Here is a 19,567-nt window from a genome sequence, read left to right on the forward strand (position 1 = left end):
AAAATTAGTTTGGTAGAGAAAAAAATTGAAAAACATCAATTATTTTCATATAATTTTTTCTTTTTTAGACGAACGTAATTTTTATAAAATTTTAAAATATGTTTTTTGTTTGTCAAATTAATCTTTAGTTTTACAAAAAAAATAAATTTAAAAACAAATTTTGAAAACTCAAACAAACAGAAACTTTAGAAAATAAATTCCGGTCATTGATTTCAATTTATTACCAAAAATACATCTAGCATGATATACATTTTCCACTAAGTTTTGCTTCCTTTCAAGTGCCCTTAGTAATTTTCTTCCTTTGGTGGTTACATTTTGAAACTTAGCCCCTGCAACTTGAATTTTTTAACTAAAATAGCCACACAACAACAACAACAACAACAATAATAATAATAAAGGGAAAAAAAAAAAAAAAAAGTCAAAAAATCACTTTAAAAAGTTAAAAAACTACTTAAAAAAATCAAACATCCCAATAATTCACAAATTTCAATACAATTAAAAAAAAGTCATTATCAAACCCATTAATTTGTCCCACCTCAAAAAAAACACATAAGCCCTTTAGAGATGGGGGCAGTGAGAGGCACAATCATCAAAAAGTCAAATAAATCACCAAAAAAGCCAATTCCCAGAAGAGATGTTAGTGGAAAATCAGGATAAAACTAGACTGACCTAAGAACTAGTCATAAACAATTAACATAAGTTACAATTCTCTTGGTGTTCAAGCTCTATATTGATATTTCAACATCAATCTACAGAAAGTTCATATTACAACTTGACCAAAAGTATAAAAAATTGTCACAAAGTTGAAAGACCAAAGTAAGATTTAACTAGCGTAAGGTGAGAAGTCTAATTTACCCTTGAACTAAAATCAAATTTCAACTTTGCACAACATCCAAAAAATCAATACCTAATTTGCATACTTGTTCTATTGAAAATCAATCAGTGTATCTTGCAGAGAATTGAACAATTGTCAAAAGAATGAAGATATACTTTGAGATCAAAATGTTAAAAGAATGAATGGTTGTATTTTACAATGCCATGCCAAATGTTTTAATATTTGCATAATAAAAGCACAAAGCTACAAGAATAGCTTGTGCTAATGAATTAGCAATGTCATTCTTCTGATATACATAAAAGCACAATCTACAAACCAACTTGTGTTAATTGCAAATGAAGGATGAAAATGACTCTCCAATTACTTTGCAAATTTTCATATCAAACAATTACCAAAGGACCGATCTGTACTTTACCAGAGAACGAACAATAGAATTGGAACACCATAAGACTTCCAGGTCGATTCATGCTTGCATATATTCAGTCTTCACAATCCCACCACTCTCCCAAATATTCTTTTGAAGAGACCATGTCTACGTTTTACAGTCTTGAGATCATTACCTGAAACAATAGCGTTTTTGAAAATATTATGAACATGTTCAGTAATTGAAGACGGATTTATAGAATAAGGGAGCATTCAAATGTCCCATGGAAGGATGATTCTATTTACACACCACTAATACTCTCAATACACCCCACTACTTAGTACACACACAAAATAATTTTTAAGATTTAAAAAATCTAAGTTCACACCTTAACTTTCCATTACTAACCCTATATTAACACAACACTAACTATTTGAATACATACCATTACACACACCAAAAAATATTCATCTTCACCACTATATACAACAAAACCCCCATAATCTTCAGAATAGAGACTAACAGAAACCATCTTCATCGGTCTTGATCTCCATCGCCGACGGAGGTTTCATTCAGTCTCGATCTTCACCGGTGTTGATTTCCATAGTTGGGGTTGAACTCTCGTCGTGTCTCATCTCGTCGTCTCGTCGGTTCAAATCATTGGCAAAGTGTTTCATTTGGCCTCCATCTTCGCCGGTGTTGGATCTTCATTGTCGGTATTGAACTCTCATCTCTCATTGTCGTCTCGAATTTATCAAATTAGTCATGTTCATAAATACAGAGTTGAATAAACTTAATGTGTTCAAAAATTTATATTTGAACAATGAATAAAAGTTTAATTTTTTTTAACTGAACTAACTTAAAATGTTCATTTTTTTATGTTTGAACATTCAATATTTTGTCAATCTTAATAATTTGAACAAATTTGTTTTGTTCAAATATAAATAATCGAACATTGTGTAAAAATTCAACTCTAATTATCCGAATACAACAAACAAACTCATCTTCCCAACGTACGAACAAGACGAATAAAAAATCAAAAAACTAAGTCATAAACTAACATTTTCAATGTTCAAAGTAACGTTTTCAATATTTATATTGGAACCAACCATCTTAGTGTCATCCATGGTGTGTAAATCTTCAAATCTAATTGATTTTAATGTTCTTAAACCCTAAATCTTCAGAGGTAATAATGTTTTGAATTTGAAAAATAAGTATAATGGAGAAGAGAATGAAGTGAGCAAATTGATAATGAATGATATCAAAAGTGTATGTTAATGGTGAAGATGATGAAGAAATATAATATTTATATGTCAAAACTTAAAATGCCGACCCCATTTGATGGGGCTTAAAGCTTGGTTTGGTTTGGTTTGGTTTATGTCAAAACCTTAAATCCTATAGGAATGATGGTGTGTGAAGAGTATTTTGTATTGTTAAATATGAAATTTTTGAATGGGTAGAATACACCTGTTGTTGTCCTTAATCGTCATTTCATTGGAGGATATTATTGAAATACAAATTTAATTTATTAATGGTATGTACTAAGGGCATGTTTGATTGGGTGGATTGGAGCATGGGATTGGGATTATTAATCCGTGGGCCCAATTATCCTATGTTTGTTTTAACATTTTGGTTTAGGATAATTAATCCAATGGATAATTAATCCAACAAATTTGTAAGATTATTATTAATTATCCGTTGGATTAATTATCCTAAACCAAAATGTTAAAACAAACATAGGATAATTGGGCCCACGGATTAATAATCCCAATCCCATGCTCCAATCCACCCAATCAAACATGCCCTAAGGCCATGTTTGATTCACAGCACTAATAGTGAGGTATTAATAATCCTATTAAATTAGTGTGGTATTAGTTATCCCACCCCTACCCCATTACTAATAATCCTACAAATTTGTTGGATTAATTATCCATTGGATTAATAATCCTAAACCAAAATGTCAAAACAAACATAGGATGATTGGGCCCACGGATTAATAATCCCAATCCTATGTTTTAATCCTTCCAATCAAACATGCCCTAAGAGTATTATTGGTGTGTAAATAGAATCACCCCCCATGGAATTAGAGTCCTTGCAAAACAAAGATAAAAGAGTATTGCAGCAAACTCAAGTCATCGTTATTAATCAGGAAAAAAATAAATTACACAAAAAATAATAATGATAAAGAGTGCTGCTAATAGCACCCCAAGAATTTCTTTGGACCCCCCACTATTTGGAGACAAAAAAAAAAAAAAAAATTATCAAAATTTTACCTTAAAATAAAATTTCAATTTTGCCCTCATCTCTATCCCTACCTCCACCACCCACCTCCATCAACTCCAGCCACCTTCCTTTGCCCTTGCACACACCACCCCTCCTCTCTAAGCCGTTCACGAAGGCTCCCCACCACCGAAAACCTCCATTCTTGCAACCCCCCCCCCCCCCCTTGCACAATTTCTCTCTCTCTCTCTCTCTCTCTCTCTCTCTCTACCAAAAGGTGGGGGCTGGGAGGTGACGCCGAAGGATGGAAAGGGGAGGGGAAGGTGGCTAGAGCTAAGGGAGGTGGTGGCGGCGGCTAGGGTTTGAGAGAGGGTCCAAAGAAACTTTATAGAGTTCGAAATTAAGTGGATGGGATCCAAAGAAATTGTATAAGAGCTATTGGCAGCACCCAAGCAAAAAAATTTCTCTACTTCATAATAATGTACCACACCCACACAATTGCTTGCACACGCATTCATAAGAAAACACATTTTTAAGAAAGTGGCGCATGGGTAGCTTAGCAGTATCAGCTACTCTCTTTCATAAGGAGAGGTCAGGGTAATTGATCGTGGTAGAAGGAATCCATAGACAGCATATCAGAGGAGCAATAATAGGCTAGCCTCGTAATTTCTAAGCAACATATCCCACACACACATGAAGAGAAGGGAGGAAAAAAACAAAAGAAAATTGGACAAATTTCAACAGCCATGTCAACAACAGCACAGATGAATAATTTTAATATCGGACAACATATTGGCCTCTCAATGATTCAATATCAAGAGTTAACAAGAGCTACCTTTTAGTCTGCCAGCAAGATACAATGCTTCTTCTGCAATTGGTCTCCACTGCTCGGCACATGAGTAGTTGATTCCTAGACCAACACTAAGTCCTCTCAAAAGATGCACCGTGCGAAGAACAGAAAACAGTTCCTCTGGAAAAGCCTAACATTTCCATAACAAAATAAGGAAATTAGTTTCATTACACCAAGGAATATAGTGGCATGAAGAATTCGTGTCTAGACTTCTCACCAAGTTCAACCCAGTCATCAAATTTTTACTGTCTTTTAACAATGTTTCTTGCTATAAGCAAATAAAACAGTTTCAAATATGCACAACCGCATTACTAGAACAAATGTCATTCACCCTAAATATGGCTGAATATATTTCCTAAGAAGTCTTAACCAATAATGTGAATGTTTGGCTGTGGGTTCTTTTAGGGGAAAAAAAAGAAGGAAAAAAAAAAATCAATGAAAAATTCAAAACAACCCACTGTTTTCATTGTGTGAAAATAATTTTTGAAAAGTAAAACACAATTTTTGGTGTTTCCGAAAAATGGGTAGTCTTTCAAAAAATAATTTTACAAAACAATTCACCAAACAAGTTTTTGTGTTGTTCAGGAAATAAAAATAGAAAATCAAAACAAAACCGAACAACCATAACATCTTTACAAATAAAAATATTCATTTCTAATATAGCAACACCACAAACTAGTTTTCAATGCTATGCAGAAGTAATAATTTCCTTTCTATGTGATGTACCCATATACCCATAACATGGCATAGAAATGTTAACCATTGATGTTGTGTACTAACAAACAATCTATTAGATTTACCGTAGAAAAGAAATATGGAAGAGAAAGAGCAAGATAAGAGAACACAATGTACAGCTAATATAGAGACCCTTTCTGAATTAGGGTTCTCTTAGACTAATATTTATATTAGTAAGACCCAAAGTACACAAATACCCCTTGGACTAAGATAACACATGACACACATAAAACCTAACACAATCATATAAGCAAATGATGACACCTTAATGTGCTTCTGGTGGAATGCCCAAAGTACAGGAAAATGGGAGATATCACATACCTCGTGGCTAATGAATACAAGGAATATAATGCATACCTGAACAGCAATTTTTTTTATTGAAGATTCTTCGGAGAAAGGTTGCAACATCTTCACACCAGGCGGTAGCTTCGTATCAAACATTGTCTGTGCCAACTTAAGCATTTCCTTTTGTCCATCCTTACAATTGATTAAGGTATGTATGCCCAGCTCCCTAATAATTGAATACAATCCAAACACCACTCAAACCCAATATAATTAATAGTGATATTAAAAAATAAGGGTAAATTACACCTACACCCCCTTAGATTTCGTTTTAATACAGATACCTCCCTGATGTTCTAGAAGTTACATTTTTCTCCCTAAAATTTATAATCTCATTACAGTTTGCCCGCTCCGTTAACTAATTGTTAGGTGCTAACACCAATTGCTGGCATCATCAATTAACTTGTTTGATGAATCGCGACAATGGCACCAACAAGCAAAGGCATTAAAGTCATTTTAATTTTTCTATTAAGGGGGTAAACCGACAAATTCTGACAAGGGGGTCATTGCAATTTCCAAAATGTTAGGGAGGTATCTCTACTAAAGCCAAACCTCGGGTGAAAAAAAATCAACCCATTTCAGTCAATTGAATAGCTACAACACATGCATATAATAGTCAGGATTAATAGAACTCGCCCCCCTCCCCACCCCCATTTTTCTTTCGTTCTCTTTCTTTTCTTCTTCCTTTTTGTTTCTTTTTGTTTTTGTTTTATTTTGTGTGTGTGTGTGACTACCACATACAATCCTCAAAATAGTAGCTTATCATCACAATTCCACTGACCTTAGATTTTAGTACATAAACAAGGAATTTATGGGTAAAATTTACTACCTGTAGCTCTCTGATGCCCTTACAGCATCATTGTCAGCAATAGCAATAACCAGATTAGCATATCCGAGCCTTAAAATGTCTGGAAGGTCCTTCACTTGCCCATAGTCAAGCAAGGCAACCTGATTAGGGATGACAGGAAGATGCATATTTTAGATATTAGAATACAAACATGGCGATAAATGATATTGAAATGTGAAGCAACCAAGTATTTGATCGAATTTTTTGCTAAATCATCTTATAGTGTTATTTGGTTTAGTTTTTGAAAATTGATTTTGAGTTTTTTGTTTTTCGAGTTTGTCTTTAGTGAACTTGTTTTATATATTAGTCAAAAAAAAAAATTAGGTGCATCTAAAACACATTAAAAAAAAAATTGACTAAACTATGGAAAAAGTTTGCTAAAGACAAAAAGAATCACAAAAACTCAAAAACAGTTTTTTAGTTTGAAACCAAACAACTATAATCACTAATTTGAGAATAGAACTCAGACTATTACCCATTAAAAGAAAAAGTATAGGGGAGAAAAGGTTGGGAAGACGGAAGCAATGTTGAATGTTTTAAGGTAGTAAAGTTTGGTTGCCTACTTGCCTCGGAACCTTTACAGATCAGAATATTTCCAGGATGGGGATCTGCATGGAAGAAACCACTCTTCAGTATCATTTGTCCATAAGCAACTGCCAAACTTTTAAGGATGTTCCTGCATTTGAGATATTTTAGTAAGAGCGTTATGCTTTCATCTAATTATGGCATTGTTGTTGAAGGATAGCCAATAACGAAAAGCAAAGTACAAGAAGAAGGAAGCTGTGGAGATGCCTTTTGAGAGAGGATACCACATTCAAGGTGAAATGATTTCCCTTGGTCTAGGGTTTTTTGTGCAATTTAGTTTGTCATTTGAATATTATCATGAAATTTGCCTAGACAATGTCAGAAAAGGTACCTAGAAAAAGCAAGCACGTTTACTAATAAAGATGAAGGTGTAAGGATCCATCTCAGGGGTATTTACAATACCAGGCAATACTTGCATTCAAAAAAGAAATCCTGAAAGATGAGGCCATTCACATGTTTGAATACCTCTCTCACACTTCTACAATAACATATTAAAGCACCTCATCTTGTGGAAAACTGCCCAAAATTTCTTACAGCTTAACTAGCCCTAGATGTAATTGGGTTCTTCTAGCTGATTGAAAGAAAAAGTTTATCCTAGTGGCCATGTAAGTTTTTACCATGATTTGATGTGGCTGTTGGAAGTTATTCATCCTACAAATTGCTTCTTGACACAACCTAAGGAAGAAAATTTGAAGAGGTAGATTAATGACCGGAATAAAGGGCCTGTTTGGTACAACTTTTCTCAAGGTGAAAATTGATAATCAAAAAGCAGAAGCTAAAGGCACACATTACATACCTTTCACATAATCAGTTTTTTTAAACTTACTTAAGCTATTTTTTTGTCTCATAAGCTATAAGCAAAAGCCACACCCACCAAACGATCTGGCACAGATTTTCAAAAAATAAAAGAAAATAAGTTATAAGCAACTCCAAAAGCTGCACCAAACTGGCTCAAAGGATGGTGTAAAATTCAATGTATAAAAAGAAATAGAGAATTGTATTATTGATTGATATATGTTGTGTTTACAATGAGTCCTATATATAGAAGATTAGAGGAGGTAGGTATGTAGTAGGTGGAATAGTAGGTGGAGTAGGTGAAGTGGGTGGAGTAGGTGTAGTGGTAGGTTTTGGTACATTTTAACAGCCCCCCGCAAACTCAAGGGGGATAGGAACTAACCAACTTGAGTTTGGAGAGAGTAACAAAACAAGAAAATAATCTGAAAAATAAAAAATAGATAGGAGACACTGTATGGTCATGTCAGACCGTTGTAGAAGACTGTATGGTTATGGCAGACCGATGTAGAAGACACTGGCTCGTGTTGGACCGATGTAGGAGACAGTTTATGGGGTCATGTCGGACCGTTGTAGCAGACAATGTTGTGACAATTGTTGTGACAGTTTACGGAGTCTTGCTGGACCCTTGTGAAAACTAACCGGAATCAATGTCGGGACAGTTTACAGAGTCTTGTCGGACCCATGAAGGAGCTAACCGGAATCAATGTCGGGACAGTTTACAGAGTCTTGTCGGACCCATGAAGGAGCTAACCGGAATCAATGTCGGGATAGTTTACAGAGTCTTGTCGGACCCTTAAAAAGTCGCACCCTCAAAAGGTGTGCCCAATCTTTCAAAAGGCGTGCCATCAAAAGGCGTGCCCAATCCATAAAAAGGAGTGCCATCAAAAGGCGAGCCCAAGTCATAAAAAGATGTGCCGGACATGATGGCGAGGCGCGTCACCACATTGGCTTGCGCGCCCGTTTTGTCGTCTGGCGTCAAGTGGCGCGCGATGCGCGTGTCTGCCTCGGTTATTTAACCAAGACGGAGGCTGAGGCTGAGGCAGAGGGTGAGACAAAAAAACCTGCTAAAATCCTCTGAAAAACTCTTCCTTTTCTGAGAGAGATACGCTGTAACACTCTGTTGCCCAGTCCTTCTCTGAAAGTACCAGTCGGAAATCGCTGCTTCGCTGAAACACTCAGCAACCCAAAAAACATGGACTCTTCTTCCCGTCCAGCTACCCAGAACATGGCCTCCTCTTCCCGTGGTCTGCTCACGCTCTTTCCAGACCTGAACGAGTCCACAAAAGAAATAACTGGTGCGGTGGCCAGTGAACCTCAACCAAACACCTCTGGTTTTGCTCCGTTGAACTTTCCGATGCGGTCTGTGGAGCAAAAAATGACGGTGCAAACTGATATTGAGGCCAATCAGTATACTTTGAAGTCATGTGTGGAGACCATGACGGCGGTCACAAACTTGTCGCACCGGCTTCAGAGTAGGACAAATGAGGTGCAACAGTTAAATGCCCAACTGGCTCTGCTCCAACGCATGTATAAGGATGCGCGAGCAGAGATAAGTGTGCTAAAGGCGGAAAATAAGGAGCTGAAGCGAAAGGCCACCGTGATGTTTCGATTTGGAGGTCCACCGTATGCTGTAGTGGAGGAGCAGGGAGGAGGCAACTTGCTTGGTGGTCTAGGAAGCACGGAGGCAACACCGTCAAGGGCCGCGCAGGACGGAGGCAAGAAGAAGAGACTGGCGGCAGAGTAGAGAAGAAAATCCCCGCCTGTGAATGTAGTTGTTTTGTTTTTGGTTGTTTGTTTGTGTGAATTTTTTTTTTTTTTTTTTTTTTTTTTTTTTGTAAAATTATGATCGGGGTTGATCCCCGGCATGAAGAAATGACAAGTTTGTGGAATGTGGTTGGTGTTATTTTGTGTTGTTGTGTTGTTTAATAATAAAAATAAAATAAAATAAAACAATGGATAAAGAAAATAGAGAAAAATATTGGTGGATGGGTCATATGAAAAACATCGGTGTGATTTTTTTTTTTTCTCTTTTTTTTTTTTTTTTTTTTTTAACGAGTTGTAGAATAATGAATTAGTGATGGAAAAAGAAAGATAGAAAAAAATAAAATAAAATAAAATAAAAGTAGGGGAAATATATTATAATAAAAAATAGATATATATATATATATATATAAATAAAAGAAAAGTGGGAAATAATGTGGGTGGAACCAGCACATGATTTGGGTTTAATGATTCATTATTTTAATAAATATATATATATTAAAATAAAAGTAAAGCGTGAAATAACGTGATGAGAGAACTTTAAAGCTTTTGCTTTTGCTTCGGCATTGAAAGGTGGGATTCCTGTGATAAATTCAAATAGGATAATCCCCACTGACCATCAGTCTGCAGCATAACCATGCTCAGTTCCAAGAAGAATCTCAGGTGCCAAGTAGTCTGGTTTCAAATCACGATGGACGAGTCCAAGAGAATGCAGGTATTCTAAAGCGAGAACCAGTTCTGCTATATAGATAGTGAGAGAGAGCCGTGGGTATCCTTGGATTTCCCAATTCTCTCTCTGGCAGCTCAAGCCCTAGAAATCTTCGCCGTACACGGCGAACTTTCCACCACCACCACCGTAATCTTCGAACTCTAGCCAGACCGATTTCGAAAATGGAGCAGAGCACTGACTTAGCTAACGGTGGAGAATCGAGCTCTGCTAGGGTTCCAAGATGTCCAACGGCGGAGATGCCGATCACCGAATCGGCCACTTCCTGCTGTCCCCCTCCAGCGCTCTCAAAAACCAGAAGGGAGACATCACTCGATGGTTCGTCGACGGCTCTTCCGACGCCATAGTCAATCCAGCAAATGAGCTGATGCTTGGAGGTGGTGGTGCTGATGGAGCCATACACCGAGCTGCTGGCCCAGAACTTGAAGCCCTTGGAGCTACTGTTGAAAGGGTTAGGCCAGGGTGAATTACACACAGAGGCCACTACGTCAATGTTGCAAGGAGAAGGGCATTGGAAGCAGATGCCAAAGATGTTGAGCAAATTAATGGTTACACATCCGAGGGAGAGAGGATTTGGGCAATGATGGGAAGGTATGTGTAGAAAATAAGCGGACTAGGTTGAGGTCCGGCGGGCGGCTAAGGTGAGATTGCCGCCCGCCGGGGAAGCGAAAATACTAGGTTCTAAACCTGCTCTGATACCATGTAAAATTCAATGTATAAAAAGAAATAGAGAATTGTATTATTGATTGATATATGTTGTGTTTACAATGAGTCCTATATATAGAAGATTAGAGAAGGTAGGTATGTAGTAGGTGGAGTAGTAGGTGGAGTAGGTGAAGTGGGTGGAGTAGGTGTAGTGGTAGGTTTTGGTACATTTTAACAGATGGGAATTAAGCAAATAGTCTACCAATCTAGGAAAAGAAGAAACTAAGATATAAGCTAGTAAGTTATGGATTTAAAGTAGATGATATGAACTTTTTGCATAAAAATGGGGATTATGACAAGAAAAAAATTGGCAGAAAAGGACTTCATACTCTCTGAGGTAATCAATGGGCTTACCTCTTTGCCGCAGCTGCGATCTTACCACCAGGATTTATGCCTCTTTTAGCTATTTCATCTCCAAGCTTTAGAATTGGGATTCCATCAATATATTCCATTACTAAGACCCTCCTAACAAAACAATGAAACACATTTAATTACCGCGAGGTAAAGTAAAAAGTGCTTCCAGAATCATCAACAATGAAGTGATGCAGAATCACAAATATACATAAACCAGCAGATCAGTAGCTAAAAAAATAAAGTTAAATTCACTGCAAGAACACATAAGCCAGCATCTGTAGCTAAAAAAGTAAAGTAAATTTGGGAATTTATAATCAATCTAATTGCAGAGTCCAAGACCATTAAATACAGTAGGAGAATCTAACCAATGTTTTAAACAGTGAAAGAGTAGGGTGCTATACTAGAGAGCCTATACCAACGATTCTCATGTTTATCCTCTGCAACCATGTTATTGTTAATATTTTCAGAGAATATTTCCAAATCCACAGTGCTTTTTTCCAACTTTCCAGTCAGCAGAATGAATGCTTGTCCAAAACATCATAATGATAACACATCCGACCTTAAGTTTTGGGATTTAACTACATACTTTTCTCTGCCACTCCATCCTGTCAGACATCATATTTTCTGGATGAAAAATAAAAATCTAAATATCTTCTTTCTAATGTATTCTTCCCCCCAAAAGAGAAATAAATGAACAAATCATCCCCTCCTAAGAAGCATGGACACGGACACGTGACACGACACGAATACGACACGGACACGCCGACACGTTAATTTTAAAAAAATGCAGGACACGACACGTGGAGGACACGCATTAAATATATAATTTTATATATTTATTATATGTTATATATATGAATATATCATTCAAAGATAATAAAAAATGCAATATAGCACTATTTCCTATAAATTTATATGGTTTTTGTTTTATTATTATATCTTAAGTTGTTTTGTTCAAACTTATAATTAGTTTTGCATATGTATAATCAATAGACACATGTGTTTAAACAATTGACACGTGTCCTCCAAGTGTCCAAAGAGTGTCCGGATCTTTAAAAATATTTAAAAAATAGGACACGTTTTGAAGAGTATCGGACACGTGTCCTAAGAGTGTCCAAAGAGTGTCGGTGTCCGACACGGATACGTCACCTTCTTAGAAGTGTCCGTGCTTCTTAGATCCCCTCTTACTAGTGAAATTCACATCCTCACAGTTTTCCAGTTCTGATTTTTTGAAATTTAAACTAAAGTAGTCTCCTCTGCCACTTCATCCTGACAATAATTTTTTCTCTTTTTCTCTTTTTTTTTTTTTTTTTTTTTTTTCTTTCAGATGAAACATGAGCATTTACATCTCTTCTTACTAACTACATTATTACCCTGTTCCACTGTTTTTAGCACCTTCTAACATGCAAATGTTTTCTCACTGTTTTACCTATTTAAGTTGAGTATGTAAAGTGAGAAGAGCAGCGATCATAGTGTGCCTTCGTATTCAAGTGTCTGTTTGTTCATGCACATGATAACATTTTCCTTTCAGAGTGTGTTTGTGTATTCAATCAAACTATATTGCACTGCAGACATCAATTCTGACAAAAAGTAAACAATGTGACAAGAAAAAGCCAATTCACAAATCCTCGAACTAAACTCGGCCAATATCCTACATTGAATTTGACGAAAATCCTTTTTCACAAAGAAGAGACTTGGCTTCTTCATTCATACAGTAGAAAATAGAACAAAGGCACAATCATGAATTGTTTTTATATTATACCCTTCAAAGATCATATTCTTGAGCATTAATTTAAGCTCTCAGCAAATAAACAGCCAACTGGAGGATTGAACATTCTAGACACTTGCATGAAGATCGCTCAAATCAAACTAACCTAAATACCATAGGCAACCAAAAGTGACATAATCAGAAACAAAGTCACTAAGTTGTAAGTAAATATGCAATTATCATTATCAAATGAAGTGTAATATTAAAATTCCCACAGGGGCATAAAATACCTCTTTCCAACCATTTAACAAGGTTCAGTATTAAAAAGTTTCATAATTACAATACAACAATGCAAAATATTTAGGTCCTAGTTAATTCTGCAGAGCAAGCTAGAGGAAAACGAAATATGGCATAACATACCTAGTGACCATATTCCGTATCACCCTTGGCACCATAACAGGAGAATTTTTATTGTTCTCATGTAGAAAATGCCTAATTCTTTCCATAGCATCAGCTTCTCTCTTGAAGTCAAATTCATACCCGATCTTGAATGATAGAAATGAAAACCAGATTATCATCCAAAAACATGATCTGATTCTGATAAAATCTCACACAAAGAAAAAGCCTGCATTTACTAAATCAGGAAAGAACTCGATTAACGGTATAAAATTCAACCAACAAATGGGATTGGATATGAGTTCATTTAGCACTGATACAACTTGGAGTTGGACGTATGCGATCAAGGAAATAACGAAAATTATGAAGTTCAATGTAACCACAGACCTCTCTTTGAACATTTAAACAATAAATATAACCAAAACATCATTTTGTTAGCATTGTGGATAAATTGTCACTCATGTAAGGAAAATAGTTTTGATTTCTCTTATCTAAAAAGATGTACATTACTTCCAAAATGCTAATCATAATAATTAGAGAAAGCAACAATCCTAGAAATCATGATGAATTTGGCAGTAAGAAACAGACTATTTGAGATTCATTTGAATATCTAATACACCATGGCCAATTCTAAACATCAGCTAATCCTTTAAAAGCCTATACCAAGGCATCTGACTCGTTATGATATGAGAAATGGCGAGGAACCAAATCTGATTTTGAATTGGCAGGAACTCACCAAGTTACATTAATCAGACTTCATTTTGAAATTTAATAGTGTTTTGCATAGAGGCTCATAGCAATAAATGGAAAGGAACCAAGTTTTTTTTTAAACCAAGTTTCTTTTTTTTTTTTGTTTCTTTTTTTTTTGATAAATAAACAAACTTTATTGAGAAAGCATCAAGAAGATGCAAAGAATACAAAAGGCACCCCCATACAAAGGAAAAAAACTAACAGCACCTAACCAATAACATCATTCAAGAAATCTAAGAAAACAAACACATCCGAATCAACCTTCCTCTCCAACCAACTATACAAAACTATTAATAAACAACTCTCTAGCCAAGACACACAATGATGAACCTCTTGAAACGTTCACCGATTCTGTTCCAACCAAACCAACCACAAACATAACGACACCAACAACCATACCCACCGCCGGCGACGACCAACCCGAGCCCCCCTCCAACTCCAAAGCATCTCCATCACCCCCTTCGGCTATACCCAAGCAATCCCAAAGATAAAACAGATAAGCCCTCCACAACTGCGAAGCCATTGAACAATGAAGAAACAAATGATCCACTGACTTCGCATGAGCACAACACATATAACACTGATTCACTATAATATTACCACGCTGAACCAAATTATCAATCGTAAGATTCTGTCCTAAAGCAACCGTACACAAAAAGAAAGCCATCTTAGACGGAGCTCCCGGCACCCAAATACTCCGCCAAGGAAAGTCCTTCCCCACCTCCCCCACCAAACTCCGATAAAACGACGAAACAGAAAACTACCCCTTAGCGCCCACAACATTCCACACCAAGACATCCTCCCCCAGACAAAGTGTAAGGGTCTACATAGTACAGAAACTTCTATACTGACATGTTGGAGAGCAACACATCTCCAACAATCATAAAAACATATCGGATGTCTGGGACATTCCAACAAAATGAATTAGACATCATCATTTGGGCCACTTGGCCAACACTTCTCTGATTCTGTCCTTGACAAAAACATAAGGCCAGTGCCAATCAAGGATGAAAAAGACACAATTGAAAATGAGTAAAGTGTAGTTGCAAAGAAAATAATGAGAGTAGTAATATTATAATCATGTGATTATGGATATGATATTATAATCATGTATCTATTTGTGTCCTCATTGTATCCCTTCCTACTGCTTTTGGGTTGAAGTATCTGTTTTTAGTCATGTCTGTGCCCATGTATGTGTCTGTCCTCCATAAGCGATTATCATATAATTGATAGAAAACATTGAAAATATTTAACCAAATTATGGAAAATCTACTAAGTTGTGCTCAGTCGACTCGTCAAATATTTGAAATATCAGAAACCAGCATCATTCAAATAAACTTCCTAGATAATAAAAAAAATATTATATTCAAATAGTGTCCAGTTTTACTCAGAGTAACTTTAAGAATTCAATCTAAAAACTCAAGTAGATTATAATCCTACACTCTCCATTCAATAAATAGCACTGTATTGGGCTTATTGATTGAACAACTATTATGTCATCACTCAATCATCATGTACATTATTCAAGTAGGGTATCAAAAGACTGATGGATCTTGTAGTATAATATCCCATCACAAGATAAAAACAGTAAAGCACATTCAACATTTATCCTCAGGTTTTTTCTCTCCAATTTTACGTTTTTCCCTTTTCTTCGGCAAGACAAAATTATGATCAGGTTTAATGGGCTTTATGAACAGAAAGCACAAGTTGTTGCCACAAAATCATTTAAAATACCAGGGTGAAATGTTATGCACACCTGTTTCTCCATTTCCTTAGTTATAGAGAAGAGATCGAATTTGATATCTGTCTTTTGCATGTATAATGCAAAAGCTTGCAGGTTACGAATATCTGTCATCATCAACTCCTGAACACCAGGATGTTGCACCTACATCACCATATCAGTCTAAACCTGTAAAACATATAGGGGAAGCAAAGTTAAAGTTGAAGTATCCTTACCTTGACAACAACATCTCTTTTGTCACCTTTTAATCTCGCTCGGTGCACCTAAATTGAGTATGAAACATAAGTAAGGTGTGAGTGTAACTCTCCGCGAGCATTATTACAAAATTCCATCCTAAATCACTTCACTGTGGAAAGCAACCCCTTAACAAGGTTGAGATGAGGTTTCCTTTTGTCATGTGAAAGTTATGACTGTTTGTGTCTTGTCAATTTATAAATAAATGGATAGGAACCAAAATGACCTTGAACTACACAGGTCCTGATAAGGTTTTGTCTTTTACAAAGACTTCTAATAATGTCTCTTTCTAAATACAGATTCTACAATATATCAATATCAAGTAGCTACAAAAATACCAAACAGTAAAAGTAAAAAATAAAAAATAAAAAAAAGAGAGGAAAATATTTGCCAGATCAAGCTCAGTAACACTTGTCAGTAAACAAATTTTCTTCAAACCAATAGGAAGATTTTTCTGTGGAACTCAAAAGCATTTTAGTTAAGTTCATAACCAGAGATCTAACTTCATTTTGGTGAATGGCAGGTTTCCATACACATATATGACGCTCTATCACTAGTATCAGAGACAATCAAATTTTCCATAATGCCATTTAAACATCTTTACCTTCAAACCATTGAGTTCTCAGAAATTAAACATTTTTTGTAGCATCCTACTATTCATTTTCATGGTAACATGTCTTAATAACTTAATACCATCGATTCATAGCATTTACATAGAAACAAATGTATCCATGGATGTTGACAGAAACTCGTGTCTGTTTTCAACTTTATCCATACATTTTATTTTATGCAGAGCTATTCAAAAAATTTAACAATACTCCAGTTCTGCCAAGATAGAAGTTCATAATTATTCTCTAGCAGTAAAATTTCTAAAAATGATTCAAATGACTCATTGAATCTTTGAGCTAGTCAGAGACCTCAGTTACCTGTGCAATAGAAGCAGAACCAAGAGGATTCACTTCAAATCTTTCGAACAATCCATCTACACTTTGACCCAACTCCTTCTCGAGCACCACTCGGATGACATCATATGGGGTTGCAGGGGATTGATCGCACAGCGTAACAAGCCTTCTAACCCATGCAGCCGGGGCCAAGTCAGGCTTCCCGATGATTTGGGCAACCTAAACCAAAACCCCATCCCACAAAGTAAATTAATCTCCACCATAAACATCATTAAACAGAAACTATCAATCAATATCAAGTATCTCAAGTAACCAAATCAAATATCAAAACAGCCTAAATAGTGAACCCAATCGGAGAATTAAAATAAGAATAGTCAAATTCAATAAATAGTGCATAATTCAACAAATCCCTTGGCATTAATTTATACCCATTCAAAACCCAAAAACGAGCACAAAATCAAAAACCCGCATGAGAAGTAAAATCTTACCATGCAAATCAATTAACAAGTCTCTAGAGTACAAAATTAAATATTCAAAACAACCTAAATCATGAAACCCAATTGAAGAATTAATAAACAGTGCACAACTCAACCAATCCCTTAGGCATTACACCATTCAAAACCCAAAAACAAAATTGAAGAGCACCAAATCAAAACCCCACATAAGAAGTAAATCATTGATTAAACCATGAGAATTGATAACAAATCACTCAAGTACCCAAATTAAATATTGAAAACAGCCTAAATTGCAGAACCCAATTGGAGAACTAAAACAAAGAACAGCCAAATCCAATACATAGTGCAGAATTCAACAAACCCCTTGGGCATTACATGACTCAAAACCCAAAAATGAAGTTGAAAAGCACAAAAGCAAAAACCCACATAAGAAATGAAAACATTTATTATACGTTGAGAATCAATAACAAGTATCTAGAGTACAGTACCCAAATTAAATATTAAAAACAGGTTAAATCGTTAACTCAATCAAAGCATTAAAATAAGAATAGCAAAATCCAATAAACAGTGTACAATTCAACAAATTCCTAAATCATTACACCATTCACAACCCCAAAATAAAGAGCACAAAATCAAAAACCCACATAAGAAGTGAAACCATTAAATAAACCATGAGATTAATAACAAGTTTATCAAGTACCCAAATTAAATATTGAAAACAGCCTAAATCTGAGAGACCCAATATTCAAGAATTAAAATAAGAATAGCCAAATACAATAAATGTGCACAATTCAACAAACCCCTTAGCATCATTACACCATTCAAAACCCAGAAACGAAATAAAGAGCACAAAATCAAAAACCCACATAAGAAGTGAAACCGTTGATTATACCGTGAGAATTAATAACAAGTCTCTTGAGTACCCAAATAAAATACTCAAAACAGCCTAAATCATGAAACCGAATTGGAGAATTAAAGCAAAAATAGCAAAATCCAATAAACAGTGCACAATTCAACAAACCCCTTAGGCATTACACCATGCAAAACCCAGTAAAGAAGTTGAAGAGCACAAAATCAAAAACCCACATAATAAGAAGTGCAATCATTGATTATACCATGAAAATTAACCAGATAAAACATTGAAAAGAGCCTAAATCATGAAACCCAATTGGAGAATTAAAACAAAAATAGCAAAATCCAATAAACAGTGCACAATTCAACAAACCCCTTTGGTACACTACATCTTGCAACACCCAGAAAAGAAGTTGAAGAGCACAAAATCAAAAACCCACATAATAAGAAGTGAAATCATTAATTGTACCTTGAGAAAAAAGCCACCAAGGTCAGAGCACATGTTATATATCTTCTCAGCGGCAAACTCGTGTTGTCTTTCCCACATTGCCTCTTGCTTCGTCACATCCTTCTCGAAACACACTCGAAGCTGAAACACCTAAAAGCACACAACAAACTCAAACAACAACATCAAATCAAAACCCATTGAAATTCCCACTACATACACACACACACACATATATATATAGAGAGAGAGAGAGAGACCTTGTAACCGGTGTAGATATCAGCGGCTCGAACCCAGAACTGAAAGGAGCGTTGCAATGGGCGGAAGTGAGTGGAGAGCTTCTCTTGAAATTCTTTGAGATCAAGAGAAGGCATGGTGTGTGTGTGTCTGTGTTTTGGCGCTATATTTGGATTAATATTAGCCCCTGTGCGTCTCTTGTTTTGGTGACGCAGGCTCTCTCTCTTTCTCTCTCTCACTTCATGGTTCAGAAGTGGTTATTGACATTGGCAATTGTGGCTGAGAAAGCAAAAGAGGCAATGAATTCTTTGAATATTTTAGAAAAGGGTTCAGATTGTCTTAAGTTGAGATCAAAATTAGATCGTTTAGTTCGGTTTATAGGGCTCATGTTTTGGACTCATTTTGATAATCTGTATCGTTCAATGTGTAGAACTCATCGAGTACTACATATTTATAAAAGATCACGTTGATCGGATATCAATAGCTATGTGATCAAATCAGTTTTGTATAAAAAAAATGGACGGTGAAACAATTAACGGTTGATAAAAAACTGTTTTGTTCACATAGCTATCGATATCCAATCAACGTGATTTTTTATAGGCATATAGTACTCGACGAGTTCTACACATTGAACGGTTCAGATTATCAAAACGGGACCCATGGTAGACCCTCACGAATCTAACAACACAATCTAATTTAATCTTAAATTAAACCAAAGTCACTGCCT

General features: G+C 35.8%; 1 protein-coding gene across 4 annotated transcripts; it reads right to left on the bottom strand.

Moving 5' to 3' along the window:
- Positions 1–967: 967 nt before the first annotated feature.
- LOC114266564 (uncharacterized) lies at positions 968–19,186 on the bottom strand. Of its 4 annotated transcripts, none has more exons than XM_082866289.1 (12): positions 18,864–19,186; positions 18,628–18,756; positions 16,876–17,070; positions 15,931–15,978; positions 15,731–15,859; positions 13,249–13,373; positions 11,121–11,231; positions 6,761–6,869; positions 6,176–6,294; positions 5,362–5,515; positions 4,255–4,399; positions 968–1,395 (listed from the first exon to the last, which is right to left on the bottom strand). In XM_082866289.1, exons 1-12 carry the CDS (start codon positions 18,975–18,977, stop codon positions 1,322–1,324), a joined length of 1,452 nt encoding a protein of 483 aa, XP_082722415.1. In that variant the 5' UTR covers positions 18,978–19,186; the 3' UTR covers positions 968–1,321. The 4 variants fall into 4 exon arrangements, with proteins under 4 accessions (XP_082722415.1, XP_082722418.1, XP_082722414.1 ...); XM_082866292.1 differs by having other exon boundaries at positions 15,731–15,838; positions 18,864–19,129; XM_082866288.1 differs by having other exon boundaries at positions 16,867–17,070; positions 18,864–19,129.
- Between the last annotated feature and the right edge of the window lie 381 nt (positions 19,187–19,567).

This window comes from Camellia sinensis, chromosome 4 (genome assembly GCF_055761805.1).
Source record: "Camellia sinensis isolate YWXY chromosome 4, ASM5576180v1, whole genome shotgun sequence".
In the NCBI taxonomy this organism is placed as follows: domain Eukaryota; kingdom Viridiplantae; phylum Streptophyta; class Magnoliopsida; order Ericales; family Theaceae; genus Camellia; species Camellia sinensis.